The 13,616-nt window shown below is 41.2% G+C and overlaps 1 protein-coding gene across 1 annotated transcript; it reads left to right on the forward strand.

Moving 5' to 3' along the window:
- The first annotated feature begins 1,471 nt into the window (after positions 1-1,471).
- CYTL1 (cytokine like 1) lies at positions 1,472-3,637 on the forward strand. The gene is made up of 4 exons (XM_076337576.1): positions 1,472-1,618; positions 1,726-1,770; positions 3,145-3,273; positions 3,438-3,637. The coding sequence occupies exons 1-4, from the start codon at positions 1,475-1,477 to the stop codon at positions 3,519-3,521; spliced, it is 402 nt and encodes a 133-aa protein (XP_076193691.1). The 5' UTR covers positions 1,472-1,474; the 3' UTR covers positions 3,522-3,637.
- The last annotated feature ends 9,979 nt before the right edge of the window (positions 3,638-13,616 follow it).

Raw genomic sequence — 13,616 nt, forward strand, 5'->3', positions numbered from 1 at the left:
TCCAGCTGCTTGGGGCCATCTCAGAAGGTTTCCCGTCTTCCTCTGGCCTCTTCATTCACTTGTCTAGGCAACTCCCTTTCCTGAAAATAAGACCCAGCAGCCCATTCGCCAAGGCCAGTCCTAAATTCCCCCCAGCCAAGACTCACAACCTTTCTTTCCTCTCTGAGTGTCTACCGCTTCAACATTCAGGAGCACATGATGTTACTAAACCAATCGTTCTTTATGAAAGCAAAGAAATGTATAACAAGACAGTAGAATGCAGCTCTCTTTCCCTGTTTCCTCCAGGTGTTTTGGTGGATTTAAGGCAGAGTCCTGCAACATATAGAATACTTCTTTTTCCCAAAAACTAGTTTTCAAGACTCTGATTTTCTCTCTGAAGTGGCTGGTGGGAAGCCCCTTTCTTTTACAGGTATTCAGTCATTTCCCCTTCTCCCACCTTCAGATGACCCTTCCTGGTCTACTGCAATGCCAGGGGATTGCAGTACTTCATCAGATACTTCACTATTTTGGTTAATACCTAGCTAGAATCTGAATTTGAAAGGGGGGGGGAGGTTGGGGGGTTGGGGGGGTATAACTCGTGAAATAATCAGTTCTTCATTCAAGGCTACCTCTATTTTACAGGACAATTAACATGTAAGAACAACATATGTTCAGCCTCCCTCCTGCATCCCAGCATCTGGATTTCTGTTCCATCTGGCATCTAATAAAAGAACAGAGCCTCATAAATTCAAGTCAGAAAGCAAAATTGGTTTTATACATTTATGACAGCCATATAGACTTGTGTTCATTTGGTTTGAGACCATGAACGTGTAGACACACAGGTCTCCCCAAGCAGCCGTAACAAGCGCGATTATTTTGATTAAGAAATTGTGAGCATCTGCATAGGTTAAAAGAGAAACTGATACTAGACGTGGGAGGTTTCCTTTATAGTGGTAACCTTTCAGACCTGCTAAGGATGATAAGCAGGTCTGATTGATACTGCCAACATAAGACACCAGTCCTGGAAGGATTTCTCTCTATCTGCAGCCTATGTAGCCCCACAGCTTTACATTATGTTCTCGAGAAAGAGGCGTATGTGCCAAAGCACATACAGGATCAGGGCCTACGACACTTTGATAACCCTATGATGTTTCTTACACATATTTCTGTTGCTTGAGGTGCTCACTAAGTTGTTTTCTTTCTGGAATGAAAAGTGCCAGTAGTGTTTGGTTTTGTTACCTTCATTCCCTCCTCTCCCTGCTCCGGGCAGGAAAGCGCTAGCAGCTCTGACTCATAGATTGGCAGGAAATTTAAAACGACAGCAAGCTGCTGCTCAGACCACCCCCAGACGTTTTTTTTTTCCCCATTGATGCAGGAGACTATTTAATTGGGGGCTGACTTGTCAAACTTACTCGTTGACGCTTACCAGTAACTGCCTGACCACTAACGGTGATTTTTTTCCTCCCGTCCTCCTCCTTTGGACAAGCTCCCCACAATGAAGATGCTGCTGAGCCTGATTGCTCTGCTCTCTGCTGCCCTGTTAGCCAACGCAGCCCCTCCAACTTGCTACTCAAGGGTGTTGTCTCTGAGCAAAGAAATCACGGAGTCTTTTAAGGAGTTACAGACCTCCAAAGCTGTGGTGAGTCCACCTAAAAACTGCTCCTGCAAAGCCGCTGCAGATTGCTTGCTTTTGACCCAAGTTTCTCTCAAAACAAAATTGCAATGTGTTTTTCTTCTTTCCTGCAGGACTCATGTGTGGAGATGCTGCCTAGGCTGTACTTGGACATACATGTAAGTTTTCACATTTCTTTTTTACCGCTGTGCAGTAAAAGCAGCTAATGAAAAGAGAGGATAACTCTTAAGATTGTACCCCAGAAGAGTGGTTTGAAACTAATTTTAAAAGCTTAATTAACTAGAGAGATGAGTGACCAAAAAAAAATCTCATTTTGAACCTTATTAAAATCCCTATGGAGCTTCTGAGATTTTACTTCTTTAAAAATTCAAAAATGAGGAAATCAATATTTTGAAGTGATTACCATTTGTACATTATTAATTTATTGTGACAGAGCCTTTTCAGAAGTTAAATATGTGCAAAAAAACTTTGAATAATAGTTTAAAAGAAGAAATGCAGAATGAAATTTCTTCACTTAATAAATCTAAATTTTATATCATGAGTGGCTTCTGGCACTGCAGTTTTAATAAAAAGAAGTGCAGGAATACCTTGCTGGCTTTTCCTGTTCTAAGTAGCCACTTGTTGAATCCAGAAAGAAAAACTATGCCTGAGGATATGGAAGTGTGATACTGAGAAAGGACAGCAGTAGTCATGTCCCAGCAAAGACAAAATAGCCTTCTGCACACATAGTTTATGCCATAGTGTTCTGCCCTGGGATATCCGACATATTTTGCTCCTTTTCCCAGTGCTCCACTGAGTAACTAAAAAGTAGAAAATAGCAGACAGAGCAAGAGATGTCTGACACATTTTGCCAGAGGCAACTATACCGTCAAGTCTTGCAAGTCAGGATCCTCCAGACCCCAGTCCCAGAGTTGCCAGTGCCTCACTTCATTGCAAAGACCAAGCAATGTGAGTCCAGTGCCTCAGTTTCCCTTACTGTAAAGCAAGAGCTGGGATATTTATTTACCTGCTTCACAAGGACATTGTGAAATTCATGTTGGCTGTGCTTTATTTTGATAACGCAAAGTCTGAGGTAAAAATTACTCCAAAAAAAATTTTGCCTGGTGCTCACAGTATTGCCTATTGTACGGGAACAGAGGAAGCATGTCTGTGAGATCTTGATAATCTGTTCATCAGCTAAATCAGGTGCTGTCTTAAAAGGGAAACAGGGCACCTATTCTGTAGGTAACTCCACCTACTACAGGAGCAGATTTGATTGTATTGGCACTGCTCTCTCCTAAAGCGTGTGGGAAAGAAGCTGGCAGACCAAAACTGCACCTATGCACTTTTCCAAGCACTTATTTGGACCAAACATCTCTGTTATGAAATATCGATGGTGAATTTTCCTAACTGAAGGTTACATAAATTACACATACATAGAGGTGGGAATTCAAGGTTCCCACAGAGGCAGTAAGAATTTTGTAAGTGGTGGATGAGAAACATAAATCTGTATTTGTGCAGGATTACACATACCTCTTTTGCGTGCTTTGCAGAATTACTGTGTGTTGGGAAAACTCCGTGATTTTGTGGCCTACCCCAGATGTGAGAGAGTGCTTGAAGTGAGTGAGCTGAAGGAAAAAGCCCGGAGCCTGTACACCATCATGATCTCCTACTGCAGAAGGGTAGGTCAAGATGCACCAACAGGGACACAGACTCTGCTTTTAGCCCCCTCTCTCTCCACCCTGTCCCCTGATGAGCAAAACTGGAGCAGGGCCTGAGCTTCTCAACATTGTGTTATCTTCTGCCTTCCTCCTTATAATGTTAGCGCTCTCTTTTGTTTCTCCAGGACTTGGTGTTCCTCACTGATGACTGTAGCGCTCTGGAAAATCCTATTCTGCCTCCCATTGAGCCCTCCATCATTGAGAGCTAAAATGGAGTCAACCCAAAAGTTGCACCTGGGAAATTTTCAAGGAGACGAAGAGTCAAAATACGTACACACAGTCAACTACCATGTTAACAATGAAGATCTTTTTCAAGCACACTAGCAATATTATCTCAGACCTACCCATTTTTCTCAGCTAACAGGCAGGAAATGAACTGCATGCCTTGCATACCTACTGAGCTGCTAGGGAAACTACCCTTAGAGAGCATTTTTTCATTTGGCAAGGTATGATATTTCAGCTTAGCCAAATGTATAAAGTATGTTTTGTTTAAACGTTAGATACTAGATTTTTTTTTACCTTTTTATGAATAACTAGATTCATATAAAGAAAATACATTATGATCAATATTCTATCCTGACTTAGCAGTTCTTCTTTTATTAGATGGGCATGGAAGGGACCATATTTGTTTTTCCTAAAGTGTTTTATAGGAGAAGTATAACTCTGTACTGGCAGATGTCTCTTTACCTGTATAGCTCATATATGTATGATGATAGTTTTTGATGTCAGACTTGTAAGAATAGAGGTGAAAGTAACCTGTCTCTGTGGAAAACTAAATAAAAACAGCCTTCTAACCCAAGATGCTTATGTTACATCATGTCTTTCAAGATCAACCCCAAAGGTGTCATTCTTATAAACTCACTTTTCACAGTCACTTGCAAGTTGTTTTTCACAGCATAAGCCATCTTTAGCTTTGTTTCCATAGCAATGCAAACTTTGCTGTGTCTGCATGATTTGACAATGTAAGTTTCTACTGGGAGAATTTTTCCATACTGCAAACAATTGCTTTGATAAAATTAGTGGATTTTTTTAAAATACTGTTTCTATATTGTGAGAATGTAAGTTGTGAGGCAGTGGCTCAGAAAGCTTATTAAAGGTTTGGACAGATTGTTAAGACACAGCCTGTATACTGAGCTACTGAGATTAATAAAATTTCCAGATAATAGTTCCAGGGTCATGGGTCCCTTCAGTATCTGCAGGACATGAGACGTTCACACCCAGCAGCTCTTTGGTGCCAAGAATAGAAAGGATCTTCCTCGTATTCTTGGAAGTAGCTGCTATTACCCCAGAGTCCCTTCTTTCCCTCTGTGCAAGTGGTTCCTCTCTCTCCTGTATAGTATTTGCTGGTCATTCATCTGCGGCACTGCCAACCCCGGTGACTTGGTCAGTGGTCTCACCATGTTTTATAAAAACCCCATCTTCTGTAATCATGGGATTATGTGACAATCGCGGCTCCTCTATCATCCTGTCATCCCAGTGAATATCTGATGGTATTGTCATGGTTTGACTCCAGTCGGCAACTGAGCACCACACAGCTGCTCGCTCACCCTCCCCCCCCGCTGGGATGGGGGAGAGAATCGGAAGAGCAAAAGTCAGAAAACTCGTGGGTTGAGATAAGAACAGTTTAATACTTGAAATATTATAATAATAATAATAATAATAATAATAATAATAATAATAAAAATTGTAATGGAAAATAAAACAACAAAAGAGAGAGAGAGAATGAAACACACACACACAGAAAAAAAACAGGGAAAGAAAAAAGAACAAGTGATGCACCCACTCATCACCCACCTACTGACGCCCAGTCTGTCCCTGAGCAGCGATTGCTGCCACCCAGCCAACTCCCCCCAGCTTATACACTGAGCATGACGTCACATGGTATGGAATATCCCTTTGGCCAGTTTGGGTCAGCTGTCCTGGCTGTGCCCCCTCCCAGCTTCTTGTGCCCCTCTTCGCTGGCAGAGTATGGGAAGCTGAAAAGTCCTTGACTTAGTATAAACACTGCTTAGGAACAACTAAAACATCAGTGCGTTATCACATTATTCTCATGCTAAATCCAAAACACAGCACTATGGCAGCTACTAGGAAGAAAATTAACTCTATCCCAGCCAAAACCAGGACAGGTGTAAACCAAAATGATTGACAATTCTTATGGAAATAAGTGAATCATAACATTAATTCAAAGGAAAAAAATGTGCAGGGGGGAAAAAGGGTTTTTTGCTTTATTTTGGAATTGCCGGGTCCTATAGAAACTACTAATCTGATTTTAGCTATAGAAAATTTGACTATCCCATTGAACCACAGAATAAGGGTGGGAAACTCTGAACCCGGGAGAGATACAGAAGGAAGAAGGTAAACAAGTGGTTTTCTTTCCAGTTTGTTTCAATTCTAAGTGTACATTCAAGGAATGTTCCTGTCAGACTTTGTACTTCTCTCCTGAAGATGAGGTCCTCATGTGCTGGACCTACTAATCCTCTAGATGAGCCATTCTGCCCACAGGCAGCTCACAGAGGTTCCACTCAGGTGTCTCTACGGGCATCTGGTAGAGACAGTAGCAAGCTCAGCAATCTGAGCTAGTACCAGGCTGAACTCAAAAACGTGCAACAGCTCAGATAGTCCTACTATCAGAAAAATCATTGCTTAGTTTGCCTTTTAAGTTCCTTCTCCTCTCCAAGCCAGCAACCTCTGTACAAGATCCTAGACACTCTAGAAATACCAATACCATTTTTTCTGCATCACCTGGACATACCCAAGGCCAATTCCTTCAGCAGCAGCCATATCCTGGAACAAGGGCGCCTATTAGCATGATGGCAGGGAGCCTCATGCCCACATAGGGAGTGTGTAAGCACTGGCAGCTCCCTGGCTCAAGGAAAAATGCAGGTGGAGTTGAATCATTTGCTGTCAGACTCTACATTCAAGTTTTTCCTCCCTTGAACCAGGGGCTCAGCCACCGCCTGGGGAAGCAAGCAGTGCTGGGATAACATCAAGGCCTATACACTTCCATACAAGTACCAAAATGACATGACAGCCTCTGCTTTTCATACCTTTATACAAGGACAGCCATGGACATACCTTGCAAGAAAGTGTGGTATGGTCACCACAGGCCATGGTGTTTGCAGAGCTAACCCAGGGACTGGGCAGTACACGTGCTTGGAAACTGGCAGCAGAAGCTGTTAATTTTTGGCCGTTTTTTCCACCTCCAGATGTCACAGGTTTTAAACACAGGCCTGTTGTAAAGCTTGCATTGTGACTTGGCAAGCAAATTGCAGGGCAGGACGTGTTTCCTTTCCCGCAGAAACCCACACAACTCTGTCCCTAGAACTGGACCTTGGGTAAAGTTTGTGCAGGTAACTGTGGCACTTCTGCCCCTGCTTCTTTCCTGTTGCATGGACACACACTTTCTGAAATGGAGTATCTGATGAGAATTTTCTCATGGATCTTCTCATAACTCCTCTTTATCCTGCTTTATTGAAGTAAATAAGCTTCCCCTAGTCCATTTTGACGGAACTCGTGATCCTGACTCCAGATATCTCCTGTAACATTCCCATTCTTTCAACCACCTTCCAAATATATTTTCTCCTGCTTTAGGCTGATTACATTTGTGAGGAAAGTGTAGCCTAATTTCTTTAGGACAAAATATCTTGCAAAAAGTCTTTGGAATTGGAAACAGAGTAGAAATCATTACTTTATTTGCATTGCTTTAGTTAGTAACTTTAGGCTTTTCATGATTGGCAAGGACACACACTGTCTGCAATATACTCTTAACATGGTTACTTACCAACAGCTCAGTTCTGTACTGTTACATTCTACTTCTGCAGAAGCTGAGAAAAGCAACTAGATGCTTTGGGGGCTGTACATACTTGAATGGACTTTAAAAGCCTATCCTCCATTTGCAGATGCTGTATATTTTATTCCCAGAATCAGATTTGTCTGGTCGTTGGTGTACATTTGCACCAAGTGTATTCCCTGTGGTTTATGCTGTGACTCTCTTCACATCTCGTATGTCATTTTTAATGGAAAGTGTGCTGAAAGAAAAGCTATGCTCTTTCAATTCACAGTAACCTGCTGTCACTCAGACTGTCTTAATGAGATTTGTGATTAGATGAACCCTTTTTATGAACAGCATCTTTTTCCAGGTTGTCATGGTCCAGGGGAAAAAAACACTGATAAAGAGATCTAATCCACTTGTAATTTGCCAATAAATCATCCACTTCTTCCTTTCAGTAAGACCGTAAGTTTACCAACTTTTTAATTTACCATTATACCAGGTATATAAGGAGCAGTGGAGCCATTCATGCAGCTGAGCATTTATTCCTGCAACACAGCAGCTCATGCTCATTAGGGCCCCAGCCAACAGGGAGACCGTGAAGGGATTCAGAAGGACATATTTGTTGTAATTTGTCAACTGGCATCTTACCTAGTTATTGCAGAATATTACTAAAAGCCCATCATTAAGAAACTGCACTCAGTTTGTATGATCGTTGGGGAAGAATTGCAGAGAAACAAAGCATCTCTTCTGTTTTCTTGCCTGTTGAAGGAGGTTTGTTGGAAGGAGCAGTCAATCCTAGGACTAGGTTTTCTTTTGCAGACTTCTTTCTACCTGCAAGAAGCCTCACTAAAGAGCAGCTCTAGGACTGCTAGACTCTCCCTCATACTATCATATGGAATCCCAAGGCTGTCAAAATCTCTGCAAAATTATTCAAAGACATTAATTTCCAATTTTGCCAAAAAGTTATATTATGGATTTTACTAGAACCAGCTCCTTTCCCATCTCTTTTGTTCCAGTCTCAGTCACATGGGCTTTCCTTAAGTAGGCACTGTGGTCACTTAACTCCTCATACACTGTTTTTTGGTGAAACCAGGCTAGGGATGAGGTCTAGCAAATGTCTAAACCCTGGCGACTACCCCAAGTCAGGAAAGATGGCAGCCTTCGAACAGATAATTAGATCATTCAAGGTGACAAGGTTCCACTGGATAATATGTGACTTGCTACTAATTAATAGGGTACAAATTAAATATGGTCCTATGAAATCTTTTTTTTTTTTTTTTTAAGCAAAGAAAAAACTGTAATACAGCACTGGGGAGGAATCTGATCTTTTAGGTTGTACACTTTGGAACGGAGTGTTAGTTTGTCCAAACACCAGGTTTGGGAGTGCCCATTTGTCCATTGCACCTTTCCCTATGTATGTGGCATCTGTGGGTTGAGCTAATGGGATGCTGATAGAGATTTTCCAAAAATTTGCTACAATGCTAAGGTCTTGTAAATAATGTTACCTTACAAACATATAACCACTGTACTTTAACCGGTACTTTTTTCCACATTAAAATCTTCCCATTTTTGGAGTGTATGGCAATGCAAGTGAAAATTACAATGGACAAGCTCCACCAACTATATTTGTGCAACTTTTTGGATTCTCACTTTTGTTTTAGACTTGCTATGGCCAGGAACACTGTGACACCCAAGATTTTACTGTTAGCCTGCCAGAGTAAAAAAAAAAACAGTCTGCAAGGGAGCTGTTGGTAGCTAAGCCAAAATTCAGAGACAATGTGCAGAGAAAGGCCATGATCTCATTATCAAAAGATTTTCATAGTCTATGTTTCCTCACCATAGGGTAAATATATATCCTTAGATAAGTAATATACCAATGAAGAGAAAACAATTAAAATTTCTATCTTTTGAAGACAGATAAATACATACATATATACCCTGAAATCTTGTTTCATGTTCGCGGGTCCGTAAAGAGGATGTGTTCAGACAGATAAGAGGTTTTGAAGCCAAACAGATGTGGGGGGAAGAAAAACCTCTCCAAAGATGTTTTGCAATAAATTGAAATATATTGACATTACTTCATTAATATTCAAATCTTATAGGAGAAAAAAAGCCAAAGTCATAGAACAAGAAAGAAGTTCGAGACCTCCTAATGCATCCCTTGAGCCCAAGGCTAGCCTGGCTATCCCAGGTAATTCCTGATAAAAGTTTGCCTGAAAGATTTTAAGAAAAAGTTGATCTAGAAAGCCCACAGCAGTTCAAATCAATCCATTCCAGACCCCACTTTTGGTACAAAGTTTTACCCGGTACTCAATTTGCCCTCTCAGAATTCAAGCCCATTGCTTCCTGCTTTATTCATCACAGAAATGGGGATTGGATTGTTCTTTATTGTCTTTATAGCAGATGTTAGTACCTTTGCAGACTTCTGTCTCTCTCTCCCTACTCTACAAATCCAATTCTTTCAGTCTTTCTTCATTGATCAGAGGTCTAGAAAACATGACCCTTCTTCTTGCCTTTCTTCTAGCTCTATCCACTTGGTTCCCAACCTTTTTGAAGTACAGTGCTCGAAGTTAAATATAGACATCTGGCTGAGGCTTTATCAGTGTCAAGTAGTGTAGAAAGAAAGATTTATCAGTAATGTTCTGACAACAGTAGATTACAAATAAAAAATCATCTCCAAGAATCTGGAGACATTGTTATACTTTTTTATTTAAATTTTAAGATGAATGCAGAAAGTTAGAGTACAAGTTGGCCTCACTACTCTATAATGAAGAAAAAGTTTGGGGAAAAAAAAAAGTAACAGATACTGAAATACAATGACTGCTCCATTTGCTGTACAGGTAGATATAAAGCCTACTGGAGTCAGTGCCAGTTTTTGAATAGACTATGCAATGAGGAATCACATTGTTTAAATTCATATGGACTCTATAAAGTGATCCACACCTCCTCCTTCCCAGGACACTGTCCCAGCTCCCAGGCTGTTGAATCCTGCCAGAACTGAGCCATGGCACAACTGAGGATGTGAGGTTACTTTCAGACCTCTACATTAAATGTCTTTGCGCCTTTCTCTGGCACTCTCTGACATGAAACAGTTCATGTCCTAACTACTAAACACTTGCCTTCCTAACCAGGGTGGCTGCAGCCAAGTTGCCTTTTGGCAATGGTCTCTGGTCCATGCTATCTCACAGACCACATCCAAAACTTGTTTGGAAGAGTGGCATCTGCCCCAGGTCAAAACTGTGCACAGAACTGTTGTAACAATTTCCAAGTATAGCTGGGGTATTTCAATACCTGGAAATGTTCCTAACACTGAGCAAATAAATAAAAGACTGATTTTGGAGCACAGCGTTTCAGTTGTTCTCCTGGAAGAAGAGCTGTGCTTTCCGGATTGTTAACGCATTTCATATTATTATTGAATTAAAACACAAACCCTGAAGTAGTCCAGGGAACAGACCGCAAACCTGCCCAGTTTCCATAACAGTTTCCCATAAGATAAGTACCAGGTAAATGAGTCAGAAAGTTGTTATACCTATTGAGAGAGAAAGGGAAGCAAGAATGCAATTTTTAGTAAACCAAAGTCAGACAGAAGCATTTCTAATGACCTAGGAAGGGAAAAAATGTTATTTGGAGATCACAACTATTTTTGTTTTTTTGTTTTCCACTGTTTAATACAGAGGAAGCTTTTTCTGCAGTTGTAGAATTTAAACTATTTTTCTCCACTGTGAGTTCTCTGAGGTCCAGTAAGTGCTTGGCTGTTGCTGTCTTCTTATGACAGCTAGACAGCCAGAAGATGTGAGCTTGGAAAGCAGGCTGTTTATCAAAAATTTTTTCTTGATCAGGACACAGAGGCCAGGTCAAGGAAGCAAAGAAATACACTCAGGTTGTTCTATAGCCTCCCTCTTCTAGTGAATAGGAACTGTCTCTGGGTTTATAACCCCAGCCACTAGCCATACATCTGGGAATTATTTGCATTTTATGCCCCCAAGCAATTCTGTTTGTCTTTTAATTGCTGTAAAGTGTATTGCTTGCCTTAGTGTCCTCCTCTGAAATTTTAATAACAAGCCATAATATTTTTTTTATTTTTTTTTAAGAAGACCTACAAACTCAGTTCTAGACTAAAGCATGTCATGAGTATCTTTTGTTCAGCCTTTATGTAGCACCAGGTTGTACAGCCTGGGGCTGGCCCATGACCAACTAGTGCAGTTCGGAGCTGGGCTAAGCCACAGCCGTTTCTGGGGATACAGCAGACAGTTGCATTTATGTAGCACCTTTCTTCACTCAGCACTTTTATCCCCTTTAAACACTACTGTCCCATTTTTATTAAGGATCTGAATGTGTAATGCTAGAGAAATTCTAGGATTCTGCGGCCTGAGCTTTGCCAAACCCTGTGTATGGACACTAGGAGAAAGTCTATGACCAAATTACTTGCAGCCTGGGGTACACATGCCATCTCTGAAATCCTCTGCATCAAAGGTAAAAAATGTCATGAAGTGATACAGGAAAAAGGAAGAATGGCACAGCATGACAGTCTGCAGGAGGGGCAAGGGTGAGCGAACTTCCACCATGGCCACAAAGAGCAGGCAGAGCCACATCTTCCCCCTCTCCCACCCCCCAACGCACTGCTCAGCACTTGTGAGAACAAACGGTCTTATCCAGTTTCCTAAGTGTCGTGGTTTAACCTCAGCCGGCAACTGAGCACCACACAGCCGCTCGCTCGCTCCCCCCCCCCCCGGTGAGATGGGGGAGAGAATCGGAAAAGTAAAAGTGAGAAAACTCATGGGTTGAGATAAGAACAGTTTAATAATTGAAATAAAATAAAGTAAAATTATAATAATAATTATAATGATGATGATGATGATGATGATAATAGAATGTACAAAGCAAGTGATGCACGATGCAATTGCTCACCACCCGCCGACCGATGCCCAGCCAGTCCCCGAGCAGCAGCCCCCCCTGGCCAGCTTTCCCCCAGTTTCTATACTAAGCATGACGTCCCATGGTATGGAATGTCCCTTTGGCCAGTTTGGCTGTGCCCCCTCCCAGCTTCTTGTGCACCTCCACCCTTCTCAGCCGGTAGAGCATGGGGAGCTGAAAAGTCCTTGACTGGTGTAAGCACTACTTAGCAACAACTAAAACATCGGTGTGTTATCAACATTGTTCCCATCCTAAATCCAAAACTGTACCAGCTACTAGGAAGAAAATTAACTCTATCCCCAGCCGAAACCAGGACACTAACATAAACCTGACATAAGCCTTGTCTTTTTGCCATGATCTTCAGAGTCAAAAGCTTTTAGCTGATCCTAAAGGTCCCTCAGTCACTTTGGCTGAACAGAGAATTGGGATGGGAAGGAAGAAGAGCCAAGCAAGAGCATCCTGCACCTTTCTTTGTTCAAAGAAAGTTGGTTCAGTTTCTGCAAAACTGTTTTCCTCAATCAACTGCAAACGCATCAGACTTGCTCTAGTCTCCTGTAATGGCATTTTGTCACTTACATCCTCACAGAACAGTCTTATTCAGAAGAGAAATTATGCAAATAAAGTCATTTCTAATCATCACTGCCTTCAAAGGAGGACAACAAAGAGTTGCTCTCAAGAAAATCTATTGATAAAGGTAATTATGCTATTAGGCTTTCTCAGTCATCTCTTCATACATACAGTAATTACTTTCAACTTAGAATCTTTCATCAGCATGGCATAAAAATCTGGATAAAGATGTAGACAGGTAAAGAAAAGATCATGAAGTTCTTTATGTACATTAATTACACCTCATAATACCTCTGACAACTCAGAAAGAGATTATTAAATTTAGGTATTGATGCCTCTAAATCAGACTGCTTATTTAGTTATTTAAATGCAGTTTTGAGGATCTACGTATGAACACTGTGGCATAAACAGCTTGCCTAGGATCAGACAGCAAACTGATGACAGTGCCAAAAATAAAGCATACACCTTTTGAGCCTCCTTCTCCAGCTGTGAGCACTGCCTTTAGCCACATGTCCTCACATAGTCTAGGAGTGGCTCTTGTATTTACTGACAACCAGCATTTTACACAGCAATCAAATGGATTTCATTGTGCCTGGCAAGCTTTTGACCAAAGCTAGATTTGTGGTCCAGATTTAAAATGGATTCTTATTACATATGCCAGAACTGGTTTGGAGAAATATTTCCTCCCTGTTAAAGCTCTTGTCAAGCCAATGAAAGCCCAGTCTATTCTCTGTAATATGTATCTCCCAGTGGCTTATACAAGACACATGATATTGAAAAGCAAAGACCTGATGGTCACAGCAAAATATACTTCACAAATTGCTTTTTGGAAAGAACGTAATCCAAAATTCAGCAGCAAACAATAACTTCAGAACAGTCCTGGATTCCTAAAAAATGTTGAAATCCTGCAGAACATTAACAAACTGTTTTACCCAGATCTCTAAAAGCACAGTGATTTGTTATTATTGTCTTCAAAAGCCAATTCTGCAGCCACCACCACTGAGACCATATGATGCAAGTGCCTCCATACACTTTGCCTGTTTACAGTCAA

Source organism: Aptenodytes patagonicus, chromosome 4 (assembly GCF_965638725.1).
Source record: "Aptenodytes patagonicus chromosome 4, bAptPat1.pri.cur, whole genome shotgun sequence".
In the NCBI taxonomy this organism is placed as follows: domain Eukaryota; kingdom Metazoa; phylum Chordata; class Aves; order Sphenisciformes; family Spheniscidae; genus Aptenodytes; species Aptenodytes patagonicus.

What these genes read in the sequence shown, in the direction of transcription:
- CYTL1 (XM_076337576.1), top strand. Translation starts at nt 1,475, where the DNA reads ATGAAGATGCTGCTGAGCCTGATTGCTCTGCTCTCTGCTGCCCTGTTA. An exon ending in TACAGACCTCCAAAGCTGTG is followed by an intron (nt 1,619 to 1,725) that starts GTGAGTCCACCT and finishes TCTTTCCTGCAG; the next exon opens with GACTCATGTGTGGAGATGCT. An exon ending in TGATCTCCTACTGCAGAAGG is followed by an intron (nt 3,274 to 3,437) that starts GTAGGTCAAGAT and finishes TTGTTTCTCCAG; the next exon opens with GACTTGGTGTTCCTCACTGA.